This window comes from Portunus trituberculatus, chromosome 24 (genome assembly GCF_017591435.1).
Source record: "Portunus trituberculatus isolate SZX2019 chromosome 24, ASM1759143v1, whole genome shotgun sequence".
NCBI lineage: Eukaryota > Metazoa > Arthropoda > Malacostraca > Decapoda > Portunidae > Portunus > Portunus trituberculatus.
The window spans coordinates 3,755,212-3,777,143 of record NC_059278.1 but is presented as its reverse complement, the minus strand read 5'-3'; the positions used below and the strand labels follow the sequence as shown (position 1 = coordinate 3,777,143).

Sequence of the window (21,932 nt, the reverse complement as noted above, 5' to 3'; positions counted from 1 at the left end):
GGCTTATTAGTTAAAATTCCTATGCAGTCATTAGGCCTTAGGTTGTTTTGATTGTTGCAGTATGAGGTGGAAGGGAAGTCCTTGGTGTTCTACCTGGAGGACAATGGCCCTGCTGTTCAGGCCATCTCTGAAATAAACCGTCGACTCACCATGGCTAACGGTGAGAAGCTAAGCATCTTCTTCAACCGCTCCCCTCCACCAAATCGGCCCCTCACTCAGCCTCAGGTTGGTGCCAAACTATGCATGGCATTTTGTTCAGGAAAATATCAAGTAAAGCTCTTGAGTATTTGATTTTAATTTCTAATAATGTATTCAAAAGAATCAGCAAATTCTTTTTTTTTTTTTTTTTTTTTTTTTTTTTGCAAATGTAAAACTGGCCAAGGGCATCAAAATCAATTAAACAAAAAGGCCCACTAAGATGCTAGTTCCCAGACAGGGCCTAGAGAGTTAGCCAAAAGAATGGGATAAATGTCTTCAAGCCTCTCTCTGAAATTAGTTCAGATCATAGGCAGATGGAAATACAGAATTAGGTTGGGAGTTCCTGAGTTCACTTTAATATTTTGTCATTTGTTTTTTAATGAAATCAAAAGTTTGACATCTTTAGTATTTTCTTCTAGTCCTTGAGGGAACGCCTGCAAATGTGATTTTGATTGTGAGTGTTGCCTGTTGATGCCTTGTCTTGGTTTTCCCTGCCTAAGGCAATGTCATCTAGGTATGTAAACAGTGATCACTAGAAAGCTTTGTAGTTATGTTCCATTGTTTTGGTTGATGGGAGCAAGATAGGCCTGAACTATGCCATAGTCTCAGACCTCTGGCAGTCTGCAACATATGTAATCTGGTTTAAATAAAAAAAAAAACTTTCTTTGTCTAACAGCGAGAACAGGTCATGCAAGTCATGAGTGCTCGCTACTCACCAGAGATGAAAAGGCTTGACCTCAAAAATTTTCACAATGACACCAGTAAGTAGATAAATCCATTTCTGCTCAGATGTAGTAATGCTTTGAAATATTTTGCATTTTCCTTGCTTATTACTGTCATCTGGCAGATATTTGTATTGTCAATGTCTTAAAAATGCATAATTTTTAAAGTTTGATTAGTTAGCATTTCTAGAAAAAACAAAATTGTGATAAATTTTAATAACGACTTCATAATACAGTTCTTTATTAGAAATATGATCTATATTTGTTTTATATGACTTTTTGAACCAGATACTTTTCCCCTGAATGAAAATGCTTTGACTCTCTCTCTCTCTCTCTCTCTCTCTCTCTCTCTCTCTCTCTCTCTCTCTCTCTCTCTCTCTCTCTCTCTCTCTCTCTCTCTCTCAATATTAAATGTATGAGAAGTGTTTGTATTAAGGCAGTGTTTTCTGTACAGCGCTGGTGAAGGAGAGCATTTTCTGCCCGTTGTACCGACAGCCCAACATGCAGATTGTTGTCAACATCATCATGGAACACATCCCTCATGTAGAAGAAATTGACCTCAGCCACAACAAAATAACTTGCTTAGATGAGCTAGATCGCCTTATGTCATCCTGTACCAACCTCCATCGACTCAGCTTAAAAAAGAATAAGGTAATTATTCTCAGGGATTGAAAGTTCTTCTGTTATAGTTCTTACAATATAAATGCTTACTGTTCATGTCCTCATCTTTTTATCCACAGCTCACCAGCCCAGAGTCCTTGGATAAACTCTCTGGAATGCAGATTACTGATCTTACCTTGGAAGACAACCCTCTCTGTGACAGATTCCGTGACACAGAGAGCTACATCAGGCAGGTTCATTGGGTTTCTGACCCAGGTTGAATGCTTCTTTGTAGGACTATCCATTGTTTACTATGTATTTAAAGGAAGAGTAAATCTTACTTTCTGGATAGATAAAATTGAAGTTGGCTGCTATGTAGAACCTGCTCATGGCCATCCCTGTGTGGGGAGCTCTTGGAGCTGGCATCATATGAAGTTGACACTGTGTTAAAAAGATTGAACAGAGTTTGCTGAGATGTTAGAAAATAAAAAAGTGAGCTTATATTTGCTGGGCATTTGTGTGAAATTGAAAATAGACACTGCCCTTTTTTTTTTAACTTTGCCTTTTCAACACAAGTAGAAATTGTTCTGGCTTTGATGTTTGCTTGCCACCTACCAGTATTATTTACTTCAATTCCAAGTCTGTAATTCTTCATTAATAATGTATGAGACTCATAAATTAACTTTAAAAATTATGCTTCCCTCATCACAACAAAGCATGCTAACATGTTTCATTACTGAACACAGAAATTCATATGGAGTCATACCTAAGGACTAAGTCTTACCTTTTTTTAACTTTAAATGTGAAAAGTGAGTACTCTTACCCATATATGACAGTTTTAATATCTTATTTTCATTCAGGTGATTTCCAGACTGCCTTTGTGACCTCATGCTTTTTACTACAAAAAGCAATAGATTCTTAATCTATCAAGTGTGTGTGTGTGTGTGTGTGTGTGTGTGTGTGTGTGTGTGTGTGTGTGTGTGTGTGTGTGTGTGTGTGTGTGTGTGTGTGTGTGTGTGTGTGTGTGTGTGAGAGTCGTGCTTAGCTCATTTTACACTCTCTTCGGGCAGGTGTGTAAGGGTGAGGGGTCTGGTCTGGTGGTGGCCTGGCACAGCCCTCGTCCACACCACTCCTGTCTCACATCACCTTCGTATTGTGGACCACATTTCCACATTCCACCTTTTTATAATTTTATTGTTTCCTGCAGTTTTATTGTGACTATAACCTAGTATATATATATATATATATATATATATATATATATATATATATATATATATATATATATATATATATGTATGTATGTATATATATATATATATATATATATATATATATATATATATATATATATATATATATATATATATATATATATATATATATATATATATATATATATATATATATATATATATATATATATATATATATATATATATATATATATATATATATATATATATATATATATATATATATATATATATATATATATATATATATATATATATATATATATATATATATATATATATATATATATATATATATATATATATATATATATATATATATATATATATATATATATATATATAGATAGATGTGTATGGTATTTTTTTATTCATTTACTTATATTTTTCTTTTGAAGGAAGTATGTAATGGATTTAACTCCATCTGCAGGTTTGTTGTCAGTCTGAACATATTTTGGAAGGCCAATTTCTTGACATGAGAATATCTTGAGGCATTGCTAGTAGAGTCCAAAGCAAAGCCAACCATTCAGAAAGTCATGTGATTCACCTTTATGTAGGATGACATTTTCTGAGTAACATATATGTAATTGAGAAATTATGTATTCTGATTGTAGCACAATTGAGAAGTAATTAAAGTTTGTACATTTTTAAAAAGTTAGATAAGATTGTGAAGAACTGCCATCAGTAATTCTGAAGCATGTGGTGTGGATAAAGGGCCTAGCTACATTTCTGTCAGTTTTGCTCTTCATTCTGTCTTCATGAATAGATCTTGTTTTTTGCCTCCATAAACATTCTTACTCAAACTAGAAAATCAGATTTTCCACTTTCAGTGAGCATTGCTATTTTAACAAGTATTTTGGTTCAGATATTGGTTATATATATATATATATATATATATATATATATATATATATATATATATATATATATATATATATATATATGACGTACTCATTTTATGGAAACGTTAAGGTAATGAGATAATACTTGATAAAATATTTTAGGGAATTATTTAATAGGTCCAAGCAGATGACACAAAAGCTCACAACATACTAATGAATAATAACATTCATATGAGCATCAGTATTCAAATCACACTGATTGTATCTAAGGGATTACTCACCTGTCTTATAAGTGTGAAGGGAAGGTTTTTTCACACACAAACCTGTCTTCTAATTTGTAACCTCTGTGTCACCAATATCTTTTTGTAAAACTGTTCTTTGCAGTCACAAGAACAGTTTTTTTTTTTTTTTTCCTCCATTCCTTATTTTTCTTTTCTTTATATTCAAAAGAAAGGTAAGGAAATGAGAGCAATGTCCAGTGACATCTTGGCTTGATGGATTATGACAATATAACTTTTCTGTTAGATTTTTTTAGAATATTGAGTTTTGTTTAAATTTTTTATTTGTGAAAATTATAAAAGAATTCAAATAACATTGAGTATATTGTCTATTCATCAAAGCCATTTTTAATGTTATATATATTCATACAAAAAAAAGCTACCTAACATTTTATATATTATGAATATTGATGAAGTGCAAACAATGTTGTTGTTTTTTTTTTTTTTTTTTTTTTTTTCTTGAATACTTTATGAAATATTGCTAGAATTATTATCAGGATAGACAGTATTTGGAGGTTGAAAAGAATACAGTCTTATGTCCTGTGAGTGTACTCTGCACAAATTGCCTCTGTTAAGTCACCAAGAGATATTGCAATATGCCACCACAAAGGATATACCAGCTGATAGATTATTTATTACCTCTCCTGTCTTATTTACCAATGCCATTTTTCTGCTCAAATGTATCCATTGTTATTAGTCACAGAGACACCTGTAACAAGTACAGATATGGCCTATGTCTCAACACAATTTTGATAGAAAACAAGATATTAATGCTTCAAATGCCATTCAGTTTTCTTTCATTTTTCTTTTCTTTTCTGATTACTGTGGCCCAAGTAATTCATCAGATATTGACTTCTGTTTTTTCTTCTTTCTTTTCTTTTGTCATTTTCTCCTTACATTGTCTTATATATGAAAAATGACTTGCAGATATAGAATATGAAGCAAGAACAAAGTGTGAAATGCTTTTTACCATCCATAATCTTATATTACTGAAACAGAGTAACTTTCATGGAATATGATTTGTGTTTCTTTTTATCAGTAAAGCCTTTCTATGAAAATTATAAAAATTCATATACTTCAAAGTTGAAATTTCAATTGAAGCGGAGACAGCCTTTAAGATGTGAATACCACTTCATATACTTCATGATTTTGAAGGATGAGAAACAGAGCTGGAGGAGGAGAGAGATGTCCTGGACCAAGCTGATTGACTTGCAGTGAGTGGCAATGTCAAAGATGACTACCACAACTTACCAGGTGGAGGAGGAGAGAAGCAATGTTAATTACTGCAGCATACTCATCAGCAACAGGATCCATGGGAACATAATGTAGAAGGAGGAGGAGGAGGAGGAGGTGATTTGACAATATTCATCACCCACTTTGGGTCCCTGCACCACTGCACCCAAATGCTTGAACACCAATCTTTGTCATTACTGCATTCATGGTGTTGCAAGATGTGGGACAATTCACAAGCTTTCATCTCTGCTTCATTTTTCTACTTACAATGTGTATGAAAATATTGAAGTGGTTCATCATTGTCAAATTATATAAATGGTCTCCAATTCAATATCAAATTAGTTTCTTAATTAATTTCAATACACTCATAATCCAAGAAAGTAACTCTTATTTTACTGTTAAGCATCAATATAGTCATTTATGTTTGGTTGTGGTATCTATTGCCATCATTACGGTTAAGTGGAAGAATCCTGTTATTTCATTACTCCGTTGCTGTACATCTATGAAAATAATTTTGAAGTCATCACATCATCAAACTAAAGTTACCATCCATGACAGAATCATCATTATCATCATTTTGAGGCTTAGCAGTCACAAGCCTCTGCAGAATATCATTGGAATCAACTACTTTCTCCAAACTATGAACTTGTAATCATCAGTTGAAGCTTTTGTACATGGTGAAGTCATCTTTTACACTAGATGTTTCTGAAGTCATCATTCTTATCAAGAATTATGAAGCTGTCTTTCATATCAAAAACTTTGGAAACTTCCATCACCTGAAGCTTACGAAGCCCATCATTCACTGCAAGACTGAAATTTTCCATGTTACATCAGGAGCTCAAGAGATTTTAAATGTACTATCCACACAAGATTATGAAGTTGTCATCTACATTACAAGATTACAAAGCTGTGAACCAAATGCAAATTTATCAAGCCATCATCTCTGTCAAGTTGAGAAGCTGTTTTTTGTATTGCAAGGTATTAAGAATTCATCTGCACTACTGAAGTGAAAAATCCGTAATCTGTATGATAAGGTCATAAAGCCATCATCTAATAAGATTATGAAGTCATCAATAACATTACAAGAATTACAAGAAAGTAAAAGCCATCAGTCTGAGTGGCCATTGTCTCCACTGAAATAGCAAGCTACCACCCACATCACTACACTGAGAAATTCATCACTTAAACAGTCTTATCACAGCTTGTTTATTCGTGAGATTCAGGTGGTCAAACAAGAATGTTTTCCAAATGTACTTACATGACCTACCACAAAAGCTTAATGATACCAATGATACTTAATGATTAGGTAGAAATGGATAGAGTGATTTTTTGTTGTTGTTATAGGTAGTTATTGTATAGAAATATTTGTTAAAGCAAGCTGTTTTTGTGTTAATCATATAAAGGATATTACTCTGTCTTGTAGATCTTGTAGTCTTAAGTCACTCTTAGGACCTATGGGTTCGCAAAACATTCACTCTAGAGGATTTTGAGAATCTTGTGGTTTCAGAGTGCCTTAATCGTAGCCATTATCTAAAAAGTGGGTTTTCCAAGGGAGAAGCAAAAGACATTCAAGATCAATTCATCTTTTGTTTCTCCCTTGTTTTGTGGAAGTATTTATTTATTTTTCTTTTTTTATTTATTTATTATTTATTTTTATTTTATTTGATTTGATTTTTTAAGGGATCAGTATTCCCAATCTTTCTGTGTACACCTTACCATTCACAAAATGTAGACATCTCTGAATCATGTCTAAGAACTGAATATCTGCCCAATCTTGGGTAAACCCCCATATAGGAGAGAAGTTTCTCAATGTAATGAAGAAGCAGGCAATGCCCCATCCCCTTCAAAAAAAAAAAAAAAAAGTATGTAGATCCTTAGATATGAAAATCAAAGTGGGAATTGAAAGTGTTTGATATTATGATGCTCATGTGAGTGTATTTCCCGTATGTATGATTTTTTTTTTTTTTTTTTTTTTTTTTTTTAGCATATGAAGTGTCAACTGCTGGAAATGTAGATAACTAGTTTCAAATAGAATACATATTCTTTTTATGGTACTGGGAATGGGTGATAGAAATATTTTCAAAGAGCATAACTTCATTTAAAGTGTAATTAAACTTTTCAATTAGTGTATATAACCAGTGCTTAATACATAAATAATAAAGTAACCAAAATACATGTTAAATAGTTGCTTCTCTCTCTCTCTCTCTCTCTCTCTCTCTCTCTCTCTCTCTCTCTCTCTCTCTCTCTCTCTCTCTCTCTCTCTCAAAAATTCAAAGATTATTCATATAATGTACTTGATGAAGCCTTGTTCTTTAGATGCATCTTGTTTGACATTTGATTCAAAATTTCATGTATGGAAGCAATGTTTACCTTATTTGAAACTGAAGCAAAGTCTAATATTTTTTTTATTGTGTGTATATATATATATATATATATATATATATATATATATATATATATATATATATATATATCCCTGTTGGTGTGCGCAAGTTCCCTTCTGGCAGTAGGCTAGTCCTAAATGAATAACGTCACTCAGTTTTGGTCCCAGACGGTTCCCTCATGATGCCATTAATCATCCTGTTTCTTCTCCCTCAGTGCTGTGAGAAAGCGGTTTCCGAAAGTATTGTACTTGGTGAGTCCTGTTGATATTTATTAGTGCCATAATTACAGTAGTGAACCTTTCTGTTGCAAATACTTACACTGAATATGTATCTTGTGGTTTGAAGGTGTTGTATGCATAAGTAAAACAACTACTTCATGACAGGATGCCCAGGAGCTACCAAAACCAATTGGATTTGATGTTGATGAAGAGGTCACCAAAATCCCAAAGTCTATACCAACATATTTTGTTAACCCAAATGCACAGAACCTGGTAACAGTCTTTCTGCATGAGTATTACAAGGTGGGTCAAGTTTTTTCCTTCTACAGATTGTACAAGGCAGTTAAGTATCCTATAATTATTATTATGTACATATCTATTTGATTATATTTCCATAATTTTTTTTTCTTTTAGTTGCTGCCTTTTGTTGAAAATTTTACTAATTATAATATCTAGTTATTTTAGTAAAAGTTAAAAATTTCTTGAATAAATCATACAATGGATGCCAAAATTTGAGTTCTACATGATCCTTTAAAGTTTAAAAGTATCTATATCATGATGAAAGATGATTATTAATATTGTAAATGAAAAGCATTTTTTAAATCACCAAAATGTAGAAATATTCCTGCAATGTGGAGTCTAAATGGGGTTTTCTGAAGTCTGGGAGAAATTGAGGTATGCTTCCTATGTATGATATGGCACCCACTGTTTAGCTGTTAATTCAGTGGTAGTTCCCTGTGCACTTTAGTTTGTACTAAATGATTCTTGATTTCAGATCTTTGACACTGCAGACAGACTAAAGTTGCAGGAAGCATACTCACAGCATGCATTACTATCCCTCTCCTGCAATTTCCCCGAATCAGGACCAGGTGCCCGGTGAGTTGCCACATCTGGCAAATATATTGAAATCCATACACTTTCTAGGAAACCCAGATATTGTAATGAAAGATAGCTAATCAGACTTGCCATATAATGCTATCGCTAATATTGTATTGTGTTCAACAGATTCACCTCACTCTATAATGCAGAGAATAGAAACCTAAAGAAAATTACCAACAATGAACGAAGATACAAGTTGGTGGTGCAGGGACGCAACAACATTGGCAAGTTCTTGAGTTCCTTGCCCCAAACCAACCATGATTTGATGTCGTTTGAAGTGGATGTTCCCTTAGCTGAGGTAAGGTGTTGACTGTAATATTGCCTTATAACTATGAACAAAACAGCTCTCAGACAACAAATTGTCACACATGAAAAGGAGGAAATTGAAAGAGATTATTCAGCATTTTCTGGTCATAAGTTCAAATCCTCTCATTATAATTGATCCCTCATTACTTTTCCATTCTATAGCAATAATAATACAAATTTTGTAGTCTTCTGTTCTGGAGATCCTATTATGTTTTAATATCTTTCTTGCCATTATCTATACTGTACCTTTTCCAGATTTTTAAATCTATCTTTAGATGAGGTGATCATACTTGAATTGCATAAAAGGCGCTCTCTCTCTCTCTCTCTCTCTCTCTCTCTCTCTCTCTCTCTCTCTCTCTCTCTCTCTCTCTCTCTCTCTCTCTGATGTTAAATATATTGCTCCAGTAACAGAGTAGATGGCAGCATTTCTATCTTTTCAGGCCACCCTGATGCTAGTGGTGGTGAGTGGAGTGTACAGCCAAATTGCAGACCGCAATCCTCCCATCCGCTCCTTCAAGCGCACTATGATCATTGTCCCTGAAGGAAGCGGTTACTGCATCACCAATGAGCAACTCTATCTCACCAATGCTACTGTTGACCAAATTAAGGTTAGAAAAATTGTTACATTTACGTTATTTCTATACATTCTATGTGACCATTTAATTCTGTATTTGATAATCTTGATTCCTCAAGTAACCAGAATTTTTGTGAGGGCTGGTACTTCTGATAGATGTATCATACTTCTGAGTGATGATATTAGAAATATGTCTTTGATAATTAACATAGAAGATAAGAATAAGATTTTCTGAATAGCTTTACAACATTTTTTTTTATCTCCATTGTTATCTCCAAATTGAGAAATGGTTGTCTTTTGGGAATTGTTATTCTTGATGAATGGCCTTCCTTACCATGGAATATGAGCCTGTGCATCTGAAGATCATCTGCACACACTACATTACCACTTTACTCTGGTAGATGAATAGTGAATAAACTATGTCTGAGGAGTAATATAAAGAAGTTAGCTGTTGTTAGTGCAAGTATTAGAAGAGCTTTGAAAAACAAGGAAGGCCTAGAGATACTAAATGCAATTACTGGCACATGGCCATGAATGGTGTTCAGTTTGTAGGGAAAACTTGTAGGATGAAATCAGTATTTATCTACACAACTTCATTAATATTTTATTTGGATTCATGTATTCATTGGATTAATTCTAATTGTATTTGTACAGAAAGCTTTTAAAGAGCCTGTGCCAAAGGAGCCTCAGCCAGCTGCAGTACCTAATGTGGAAGCACAGCAGAAGGAGGCCATGGTCTTGAAGTTTTCAGAGGCTTCTGGAATGTTGCCTTGCTACTCCCTACAGTAAGTAACTCTTCTTTTTTTAGTATTTTACATTTTATTCGTAAGTTTATTGTTTTTATGTATATTTAGGATAAGTAGGCATTAATCCTCACATCTCAAGAAATTCAACACCATCTTTGATGTTGACCAGGAAAGCTAGCAGATGATTATTCTTCACTTTCCCTGGCATAACTTTGTGATGCTTCTGTGCAGATGTCTGGAAGAAAATGGATGGGACTTTGACAAGGCTGCAACAGTGTTTACAAAGCTCAAGGCAGAAAACAAGATACCCCCTGAATATTTTCCAGCCAGCCAACCCTGAAGTGTTATTATGATATGGTTGATTTCAAGCTTCTGAATGGTGTGTGTATATACAAATATTTTCACCCGCACACACATATTTTTCTTTGTGAATTTAGAAGGATTTAGAAATAAGTTCAAAAATATATGAAGAGAATGAATTCCTTTCAAATATAATGCACTACAAAGTGAGCCTGAAAGACCCGTCCGGTGCCAAAACTTCCCTCTGATGCAGAGGAGGATGGAATTCCAGTATTGACAAAACCTCTTACCTGGTCATTTCCAGTTAAAAGCAGCATCATGCATGTGAATTGTATCTGTACCTGTGCACTTCACTGTCAGTTTAAAGGAAGTTTCATGCTTATTGCAGATGATATAAAGACTGAGATTTTGTGAATAGTTGGTCCAAACTTTTTTGTGGTATGGGCAGAGTATGAAAAGTATTCTATAACTAGAAATTTTGTTATGTATATATCTAATACATGTAACAGCAAAGTTATTTTATTTTATCTTGTTGCAATCATGAATAGAAAATACACATTCATTGTCAGTATGCATATAATATATACATGTATACATTTTGATTTAGTGAGTTCCTACTTAGTAATCTAATACAACATTGAATGAATGAATATATATATATATATATATATATATATATATATATATATATATATATATATATATATATATATATATATATATATATATATATATATATATATATATATATATATATATATATATATATATATATATATATATATATATATATATATATATATATATATATATATATATTTACAGTGGCTCATATTCTTCTTGTGTTCTGTTAGATTAATAATGAATGAGTGTGTAGTACTTAAGGAAGCAGGAGTGCTGAGAGAGAGAGAGAGAGAGAGAGAGAGAATAGAATAGAACAGAACACTCTTGCATCCTTGCTAAGTCTTTCATTTTGTTCTTGGGCTGCCATTAGGAGAGGAGTTGACTGCTCTTGAAAATGAGTATACCTGTCACTCACTATTCATATTTTAAGTTACATAACTATTTCCAATGTGATAATTTTTTTATGTCATGTCTACATATTTATGGAATTGGCAGTTCCCAGAGTTGTCCACATACACAACATCCTGGCACCTGACGGGTAAAGAAAATCATGTGAAAGGAGAAGTGCCTCAATCTATGTTTAATCTGCAGATTGGGTTAGTTACTCGAGAGGGTGTGATTCTATTGTGGTGCAGAATGGGTAAATTTGCTCTTTTGTTGCACCCTGATGTAAAGCAACTTAATATGATGTATACTTTATTCTTTCATATTGGTCAGTGTTGACTGATCATAGTCCCTAGAAGCCCAGTCTAGAATATTATGTAATGTATATGATTGTGAATGGAAATGTATGCATGTAGATGCCTTGTCTCAGCTTCCCTCCTGTAGAGGGTTGTCAGCCTAAAAGCCATACTGAGATCTTGCAACTCACTTTTAGTGGATCTTGATCAAATAGGACAAACATTAATTTTATTTAAAAGTGCCCATCAAGTATTTGCACATTACACAGAGCTAAGATTCCATTATTTGTTCATGTCAATCTTTATACGTCATCCATAGAGGACTGAAGGATATTCATCCAGATTGTTGCCTGGAGCCAATGATAATAGCTGCGTATGTTGCGTGGTTATCAAGTCAAGGGATCTTATTTGGATATTTTTTATAGAATGCATGTTTTGTATTTGTAAGATTGCATTTTATTAATTATTTGTAAACTTGTAAGCAAGGATCTCACCATGTGTGTGAAAGTGTTTTGTTGTGGCTAGAAATAGTAATCTTCAGTAAGTTTGGTATTACATTATGCCAGCAATACAAGTTAATCACAATCACTTATTCTAAATAAAAATAGGACAGGACAAAAAATGAATCTTCCTCAGTGGATACAGTACAAAATCATTAATTGTATACTGTAAATAGATAAAAAAATGGTGAATGTAATTGCATACACAAATATTTTGTGTAAAGTGTTTAGACAAGTGTGATTAGTTGATAAGCTGATTTGATGCAGGTTGCAGAACTGCATTAGTCCGGTAGGGGAATATAAATACTTAGCACAACAAATATTCTACAAGATCAGTGTTTTTTACACTGATCTTGAAATATTCATTTCAAGATATTTATTGGTATTATTTATTATTAGTTTTATTTTATTTTGAACTTTTATTTAGTGTATACTTGTCAGGTAATAGTGGTTGTCATGGAGGGGTACAGAGTATGGCAAAAATAAGTCAAACAGAACAAATCCATTCAATTTCCTAATTTTTTGTACATCAAAACAAATCATCATATTGAAGATTTGTTATCTCATTATGGCCAGATCTTCATTCTTTATATTTGTGGTAATCAGTTAAATGAATATTGTACATGCTCTTTTATCTGTAAATAAATATTGTTTTGTAATTATTTGTTTCTTTATGCATGTACTCTCAGATATTCCCTTGTGGAGTAACAATTGAAGTTTTAGAGTGGCTATACTATAGAAAAAATAAAGAGAAAGTAGGAAAGGAATGGAAAAAGTCTTCAGAAGTATATACATTGTAACCAGATTACTATCAGAGTAGCCTCCCAGTACTTTAAATCACTCAATGCAATGTTACTTCTATTTCATGAAAATGCCCTTAGTGTCTACACCTTTTGAGGAAACTTCCTTAGATAAGGGAAATATATTATCATCTGAGAAAAAGATTAAGGAAATTAACTTTTCTGAGGAAAGTCTGATGAAATTTAGTACAAATTGGCTGGAAAATATGAAAATTATATGAGATAGACATACGCTCATCTCACCTCATTCTCCCCTTTTCGTATACATTCATGTCAAGTGCACTCAATATAGATTAATAGTCTCAGGCTGTGCACTGTCATGTACTTTATTTGATCAACCCACACGCTCATTCATCAGGTAATTCCATATATAGGCTAACCAGTTTTTATGTTGCCAAATCGCTATAGTCATGTTTGCTAGTTCTTCCCTCCCTCAACACATTAGCAAGTCATTGATTCTGCCCTGACTAGCTTTGCCGAATGCCAATGAGAGAGAGAGAGAGAGAGAATGGATTGTGTGTAACATTCCCCAGTAGAGTGAAACACTTTGTAATGTCGAGATGAAAGGCATCGCCAAACTACATCATATTGTATTACATGTTTTGAATATAAAAAATGTTCGCTTTCCTGTCAAATAAAGAAAACACTTAGATTCCTCGTTGTATAAAGATTTTTGTCTTCTATTTTGGTACCACTGTTATTATTTTTTGTTTTATTTGAAAATACGAATAGTAAGTTAGGCTAAACTTTTCTCGAGTATTATTATTTGAGTCATGTTATTTATATTTTTCAAGTGTTATATCATGCCCCAAAACAATCCCATGCGTCCTAATATTAATACAAACAAAAGTTGTTATGCTGTGAGCCGCTGTGACTTCAATGCTATTTTTCATTAAACAAAAAACATACCTATAGACTCAATTCTATTGCGGCTTGCAACTTGCTTTACTTTGTTAATAACAAGTCAGATGTCAGAACAATGCAAACTCTATTAATATAAGAAAAGTATACTTACCCTTAAGCCATGATTTTTTTTTTTTTTTTTTTTTTTTCTCTCAACGAGTTTGGTGAGCGATTCCACCTCCCCGTCCTCATTCTCGTACTCCACCTTTTCCTTACACCTTCTCCACCTCCTCCAAAAATCCGGAGTCCCGAAAACACCAAGAAATACATGCAAAATCTAAGAAGATAAGTTTAAATAAATTCCTTAACAACAGGAGCCGGCGGGGAGGAGCGGGGCAGAGCTGTGGTCAGTGGTCAGACGAGGCCAGAGAGGGGTGATTGGTGAAGAGGGTGGGGAACGGAGGAGCCAGGCCGTGATTGCTTTATGGGGTGCAAAACTGGTGCCAGGATACTGGGTGTGGTGGTCTTGTGTGTTATGCAACGGTGGTGCTGGTGTGGTGTGCTGCGGTGTGGTATGATGTGTGATGCTAGTGGTGATGGTGTGCTGCGGTGTGGTATGGTACGTGTATGTATATTGCTGGTGTGGTGTGGCGGTGGTGGTGGTGTGGAACCAACGACAGAGAAGTCACTAACCGCATCCAACAAGCCTCAACTGCATTCGGACGTCTCAGAGACAGTGTTTCTAAACAGAGACCTGCAACTACGTACGAAAGTTGCTATTTATCAGGCAGTCTGTCTCAACTCTTCTATATGCATGTGAAACTTGGACTCCATACAGGAGTCAAGTCAAAGCACTGGAGGCCTTCCATATACCTTCCATATACACTGCCTTCAGAGAACGTTGAGAATCACATGGCAAGATAAGAAAACACACAATGAGATCCTGGAAAGAACATCATGTGACAGCATTGAGGCACAAAAAGCTAAAAAGATCCTTGAGATGGGTAGGTCACGTTATTAGGATGCAAAACAACCGGCTCCCTAAAAAAAGTCCTCTTTGCTGAGCTTGTTCAAGGCAGAAAAACGGTACAAGGACCACCTCAAAATAAGACTTAAGGCATACAACATTGACCCAGCCCAGCTTGAAACCCTGGCAAAGGACAGACCTGTCAGACCAGCTTGTCGTATGTCTGTCAAAAGAGGCATTCAAAACCTAGAGACTACTAGGCGTAACCGCTGCACCACTATATATATATATATATATATATATATATATATATATATATATATATATATATATATATATATATATATATATATATTATACACCATACCACCACCACCACAAAACACCACACCACGCCACTACCACCACCACCATTACCATCACACAAAACACCACACCACACCACCCTCCCCCCGCGATAGCACCCCCTCTATCATGGTACAATAACTTTTTGTATTGTACCATGCTCTCTATAGTCTCCACCAAACACCACCCAGTAACCCGGCTCCTGCCCCACTCCCATAAAACCCCACCCTGCCCCGTCCCACCCGACCGCACCGTCGCCTCCTGCTGTTACGGAAACTATTCTTTGAACGCATTTTGTTATTTTTTTCTCATGTTTTGCATGTGTTTTTAGGACTGGACTCTAAGTGTAGGAGATGGTGGAGGAGGAATGGGTGGAGGGGAGAGGTGGAGTGTGGGAGTGATAATAGGGGAGGTTGAGTCACCCACCAAACGTGGCCCCCAAAAAAAAAAAAAAAAACATCTCGGAGTAAAAGCTAAAATATTTCTCTTTTATTAATGGAATTGGCATTATTCTGATATTTGATTTGTTATTAACAAAGTAAAGCAAGTTTCAAGCCACAATAGAGTCGAGCCTAACTGTGGTTTGGTTTATCCAAAAACTAACACTAAAGTCACTGTGTAATATTATAACCTTTCTTAATTAGCACGCCTAGTATTTTCAAATCAAAAATTTTAACGGTAAAAAAAATAGAAAACAAAAATCTGTATATGACAAGGAATCTGTATTTTCTTTATTTAGCTGGAAAGAGAAAAATTTTCTATTCAGAAAATTTAATATAATGTAGTTTGGCTGTGTTTTCCATCTCGACATTATGAAATGTTTGTGACTCGTTTATTTGACATAAACACCTTTCGTTGGATCGCGCTAAGTAAATGAATCACCCGGTAAGAATATTACATTTTGATTATGAGTTAAAGTATTTATCGCGTCGGAAAGTGAAGTGTATTCCAGTCTAGGAGCCTTTTTCTTGTGTCGATTTTTAAAATGAATCACGTATGTAAATATTCAGCCACAGGGACACCTCAGCCCTACCTTCCTCAGAGGTTAGTCCCCCTGTGTTTCCAGACCCAGAAAGTGAAGCCAAATCAGAATCAACCACCAAAGTAGATAAATAGCCATTACTGTGTTGAATAAGGCGATGGTTATGTATAACCCCGTTTAGACCTCCAGGCGCCCACCATGACCCGGACCCAGACCCCCACTCCACCTACTCCGTCCCTGCCCGTGTCAACTCGTCAACATTTCCTTCAGTTCTCAGTGTTTTATGCTGTTGCCCGTTTAAAATGCATAAAGTCTAGTGACAGGAGGAAGAAAAGAGGAATGGAAGTTTTGTGAGGGTTTGTTAACTACAATTGTAGTAGTAGTAGTAGTAGTAGTAGTAGTAGTAGCAACAGGAGCAGCAGCAGCAGTGTTGATTATTATCATTATTATGTGTGTGTGTGTGTGTGTGTGTGTGTGTGTGTGTGTGTGTGTGTGTGTGTGTGTGTGTGTGTGTGTGTGTGTGTGTGTGTGTGTATGGGGGCGGGTTGTTCAACGTAACAGTACTCTCTCTCTCTCTCTCTCTCTCTCTCTCTATATATATATATATATATATATATATATATATATATATATATATATATATATATATATATATATCACCACTACTGTTTTCCAAGGCCTCATAGGTGATTAACCAGGTTCCCAAGAGTGCTTCTCCTGGTTAACAATGCAGAAATGTTGTTATCTGTCACTAAAACTTTAAAAACACCCTTACAAAAGCTTTGCTCTCTCACCACGACTGTTTTCCAAGGCCACAGAGATGACTAGCCAGATTTCCAAGAGTGTTTCTCCTGTTAACAATGCAGAAATGTTGTTAATTTGTCACTAGAACCTAAAAAAAACACCATTGAAAACGCTCTGTTTTCTCACCCTGACTGTTTTCCAAGGCCATAGAGATGATTAACAGGGTTCTCAAGAGTGTTTCTCCTGTTTATAATGCAGAAATGTTAATTTGTCATTAAAACCTAAAAAACACCATTGAAAGAAAACGCTCTACTTTCTCACCCTGACTGTTTTCCAAGGCCACAAAGATAACTAGCCAGGTTCTCAAGAGTGTTTCTCCTGTTTATAATGCAGAAATATTGTTTAATTGTCACTAACTCACTAGAACCTTAAAAATACTCTTATAAATCTTTACAACTTCAACTATACTCTAATGACGAAGGTTCGACTCACAACCCGTTTCTTTGGTGGAGCTTGGCGACAGGATATCAACATGTTAGAAGCAGTTCAGAGAAGAGCAACTAGGATGATACCAGCTTTGAAGCGCCTGGAATATAGAGATAGATTAAAGGAATTAAACATGTTTTCATTTGAGAGGATATGATAGAGTTATTTAAAATGTTCTCAGATACAAACTACATAGATGTGAGATCTTTCTTTACCTTAGAGGAGGGAAGTAGGACTAGAAATCATGGCAGGAAGATTAGAAAGCAAGGCTGCAGGTTAGATATAAGAAAATATTTCTTTAGTCATAGGGTGGTAGACTTCTGGAATGCATTGCCAGAGACGGTTGTAAATAGCACTAGTTTGACAATGTTTAAAAAACAGATTAGATAAGCACTTAAATTTATTAGATTTATAATTATGTATAGCGCTGCATGATAGTTTTTATAAGAAATTTACTATAGTTAAACAAGACATGATCCCCATGTATGGGGACCACAAATTGTAGAGGATTTCGCTGCAGGACTTACCCCTGTTAATGGGCCAACTATTTAGAATTAGTATATAATGTATTGTGTACTTGTAAGTGTATCTTTAAGTACTGATGACGAGGTCGCTGTGCGACTGATACAGGATAACCTAGATGGGCCCTGGTGGCCCTTTGTTATCCTATTATTTATGTTATGTTATGTTATGTTATGTTATGTTATGTGAGGAGTTTACTCGTGAAAAATAATACAAAGCCGACGAGTCATGTTGACGCATTCGAATGAAAGTGTGGCCCCCCCCCCACACACCCACCCAAACCATTCCTACTACTACGTCTCCCCCGTCTCGGAAGTCCTCGCCCTCTTTATCTCTCCTCTCCTCTCCCTAGCTCCTCGCCTCCCTCACTCCTGTGTCCCTCCCTACGTCTCCCACCACTGTATTTATACATTATAATGTTCTGTAAGTGTGTATGTATAGATATGATTATTAACGAGTATGGTACAATATCATGAAGGCAAGAAGTGGTTCACGTTGATAATTACTGTACAACAGCACGTTTACGTGTAGTATATAGAAGAGCCATGTTTGCAGTCGTTATGGTCAACCATGTGAACATGATGTGCTGGAATTACCTGTGACCTGGACCTTCTACTGTTAGGAAAAGTTGATACTCTTATTGCGTACTGTCTACCTATTGATCATAAAAAGTGGTCCAGTTTATATATAATATTATTTTGTTGTTAGATACGTTGCTTATTATCCAGCTATACGGCCATTAACAGCGGAATTAGCTATTGCTTTCACGGTCGTTTGACCCACTCTGGTTTTCATGTCCACATATACCAGCAATTGTATTAAATAATATTATTAATGTATGATATGTATGTACATACTGACGTATGTAACTATTATACCTATACGTATGTAATTACAATAAGGGAAAAAAATCAAAGGTGGAAGGCTGATGGTGTGAATAGGGGTGAAGAGGAAGCGGGAAGAGGGTCATGCGATACTGGGGTAGAGAAGGAGTGGTCTGGGGGTTCTTCAGGGTGGTGGTGGTGGTGGTGGATGGGTTAGACGAGTACCCCACACTCGTCCGATTCTGTATAACACCTTTGATATGATGCCTGGATTAGGCGTAATATCACTCAGTAAACTCCTCACATAACACATATAGCACTGTGGTATGTTAACCATAAATTACGAACATATGTTCAAGGTAGTGTGTTGAAATATCATACTCATCCAACGATTCGTTTAAGAGATATCTGCAAAAAAACACCGTTTGTCCACCGCTGAAATGTATAGTAGGCTAGGGTTACCACACTGATTTTCCTAATCGCACCAGATCACAGATGGGAAAAAAAAAAAAAAACGTAACAAATCTTAACAAAACATACCAACATCTAAAATATACCTAATTATAAGGAATATAATTATTTTCTTACCTTTGATTAAAGCTATAAATCCTCTTATCCCCGTGTGTCATCCCAACAAACACACACACACACACACACACACACAACCTATAGCTGCATTAGGTAAACAACATTTTCTCAATACTGTCACCTTTAAATTGAAGAGGACTGTCAACACAATGTTTAGTTTAACAAAACTCACGCTGTGAAAGGTGTAATGATGTAATGCGCTTGTCACGTTCCTCGGCTGATTAACCACCGCAAGTTCACAACAGACACACAGATTAGTGATTTTTAACTGAACATCTTGCCGCCTTCCCTTGTGGGCTGCGCAGGAGAGGGGGCAGGATAAGGAGAGTGAGACAAAAAAGACGTGGTATTCTGACGAGCATGATACCTGTTAGTTACGTGACGTTGTACGAGACAAGTTTTCATTCGAATGGAAACCGCCAGTCAATTAGGTGGAAATCATAAAACATGAGATTTGAAAAACCTTATGGACAAACAGTTTCGTACCAAATTTACTTAAAGTCGTACCAAACGTACTTTTGTTCAAACGTACCAAATCTGGTACGTTGGTATCGGAACTGGCAACCCTGTGTGTGTGTAGTAATAATAATAATAATAATAATAGTAATAATGATAAAAAAAAAAAATAAAAAAAAAAATAATAATAATAATAATAGTAATAATGATAATGAAAGTAATAATAATAATGATAATAATAATAATAATAATAATGATAATAATAATAATAATAATAATAATAATAATAATAATAATAATAATAATAATGATAATAATAATAATAATAATAATAACAATAATAAATTAATTAGCGGTTTATTAATGCAAAAGACAGCCTAAAGATGATATACATTGAAGGGACACATAGTAAAAACAGAGTTCTAGAGTATGCAAAACTACAATTAAACGTCCGAAGTCCAGCAGTTAAGTTGAAAGTTACTTTTGATGAGGCCATTATCGCAAAAGTTAGCTTTGCAATTATGAAACTAGGAAGAGTTAAATGAAATCTTTAGGGATTTTGTACCTGAAGTGCAAATAAAATCTTGAATCTGAATGTATATGTAACAAAGTTGATTACAGATTAATAGATTTGACAATATAGTAGGAATGGTGTTTTTCTTGTAACGGTCTATTGGTGGTGGGAGCTGATATGGGACAAGCTTGTTGTAGTGATGGCGGACTGCTGGTTGTGGCGGTGGGGCGCCAGCTGGGGATGGGAAGTGTCGGTATCTTGAATTGTTGAGTAGTTTGGTTGCAAATTGCTGTAACTGTAGCTGGTGTAGATCTCATACATGATCGTGATTTCTCTGGTTGGGATATCAGTTCCATATAGATCCTTCTATCCACGATCGAGTTTGAATAGGTAAAGAATAAGCAATACCCCTTTAAATTCATTATTTGCAGATTTGAAGGAAAGTTTTTGTATCTGAGGTTTTTTTTTCGGTGTTCTAAGGAAATTTCTCAAAACAATAGTGAGAGCCCTGCTGGATTGTGTCTGCACACACACACACACACACACACACACACACAGAATTTTCAGAGACATATAATTTGCTAAGGAATATTGGATGAGCATTTCACAACATGGACAAAGAAATGATGAAGAAATTGATAAGTACTAAAATAAGACCCAAATTGGAATATGCAGGAGTTGTGTGGACCCACCATGAAAAGAAACACATAAAGAAATTGGAGAGACTACAAAAAATGGCTACAAGAATGGTTCCAGATTTTAAAGGGATGACATATGAGGAGAGACTAAAAGCTATATGGATCATTGGATCTACCAACCATGGAACAGAGAAGAGAGAGAGGGGATCTGATACAAGTTTATAAATTGATTAACGGAATGGATCAAGTGGATAATGAGAAACTAATCCTGAGAAGAATATGACACTAGAAGCACAAGATCGCATAGTAAGAAACTGAGGAAGGAAAGATGTCTGAGAGATGTTAAAAAATATAGTTTCCCGCAAAGATGTGTTGAGACTTGGAACAGTTTGAGTGAGAAAGTGGTGTCAGCAACGAGTGTGCATAGTTTTAAAGAAAAATTGGATAAGTGTAGATATGGAGACGGGGCCACACGAGCATAAAGCCCAGGCCATGTAAAACTACAACTAGGTAAATACACACACACACACACACACACACTACTGCTACTGCTCCTTATTCCGTGAAGACTTCAAAACTGAAGACTTGGACGTGCAACGGGACATGAACACTCACGCTCCCTCTCTAGGCCAAACTTTATCCATGATTATTCCCTATAGATAAATATCAAAGATTATAAATATAAAATACAAATATATTTTTGAGAGGGAGGGGGATCAGAAATTTACAATGAGTGTCCTACATTACCACAACATGTATCTAGTTAGTCCTCATAAGTTACTGGTAAGGATTATTAATAATCATTGATTAAAAGATATCATGTTTACGAAATTTGTAAGGAAAATTAGGAAATCTTGAAAGATATTTGAATTTGCCGCTGTGG

The 21,932-nt window shown here is 35.0% G+C and overlaps 1 protein-coding gene across 1 annotated transcript in view; it reads left to right on the top strand.

The window, feature by feature from the left end:
• Window positions 1-11,261, top strand: part of LOC123508036 (nuclear RNA export factor 1-like) — a 16,242-nt gene extending 4,981 nt beyond the window's left edge. Inside the window, exons 6-16 of the mRNA XM_045261412.1 lie at window positions 61-225; window positions 875-959; window positions 1,375-1,571; window positions 1,661-1,770; window positions 7,728-7,764; window positions 7,897-8,034; window positions 8,507-8,607; window positions 8,737-8,908; window positions 9,357-9,524; window positions 10,145-10,275; window positions 10,468-11,261. Of these exons, the coding sequence (XP_045117347.1) occupies window positions 61-225; window positions 875-959; window positions 1,375-1,571; window positions 1,661-1,770; window positions 7,728-7,764; window positions 7,897-8,034; window positions 8,507-8,607; window positions 8,737-8,908; window positions 9,357-9,524; window positions 10,145-10,275; window positions 10,468-10,576 (1,413 nt within the window). The 3' untranslated portion in view covers window positions 10,577-11,261. The remainder of the gene's footprint in view (window positions 1-60; window positions 226-874; window positions 960-1,374; window positions 1,572-1,660; window positions 1,771-7,727; window positions 7,765-7,896; window positions 8,035-8,506; window positions 8,608-8,736; window positions 8,909-9,356; window positions 9,525-10,144; window positions 10,276-10,467) is intronic.
• The last annotated feature ends 10,671 nt before the right edge of the window (window positions 11,262-21,932 follow it).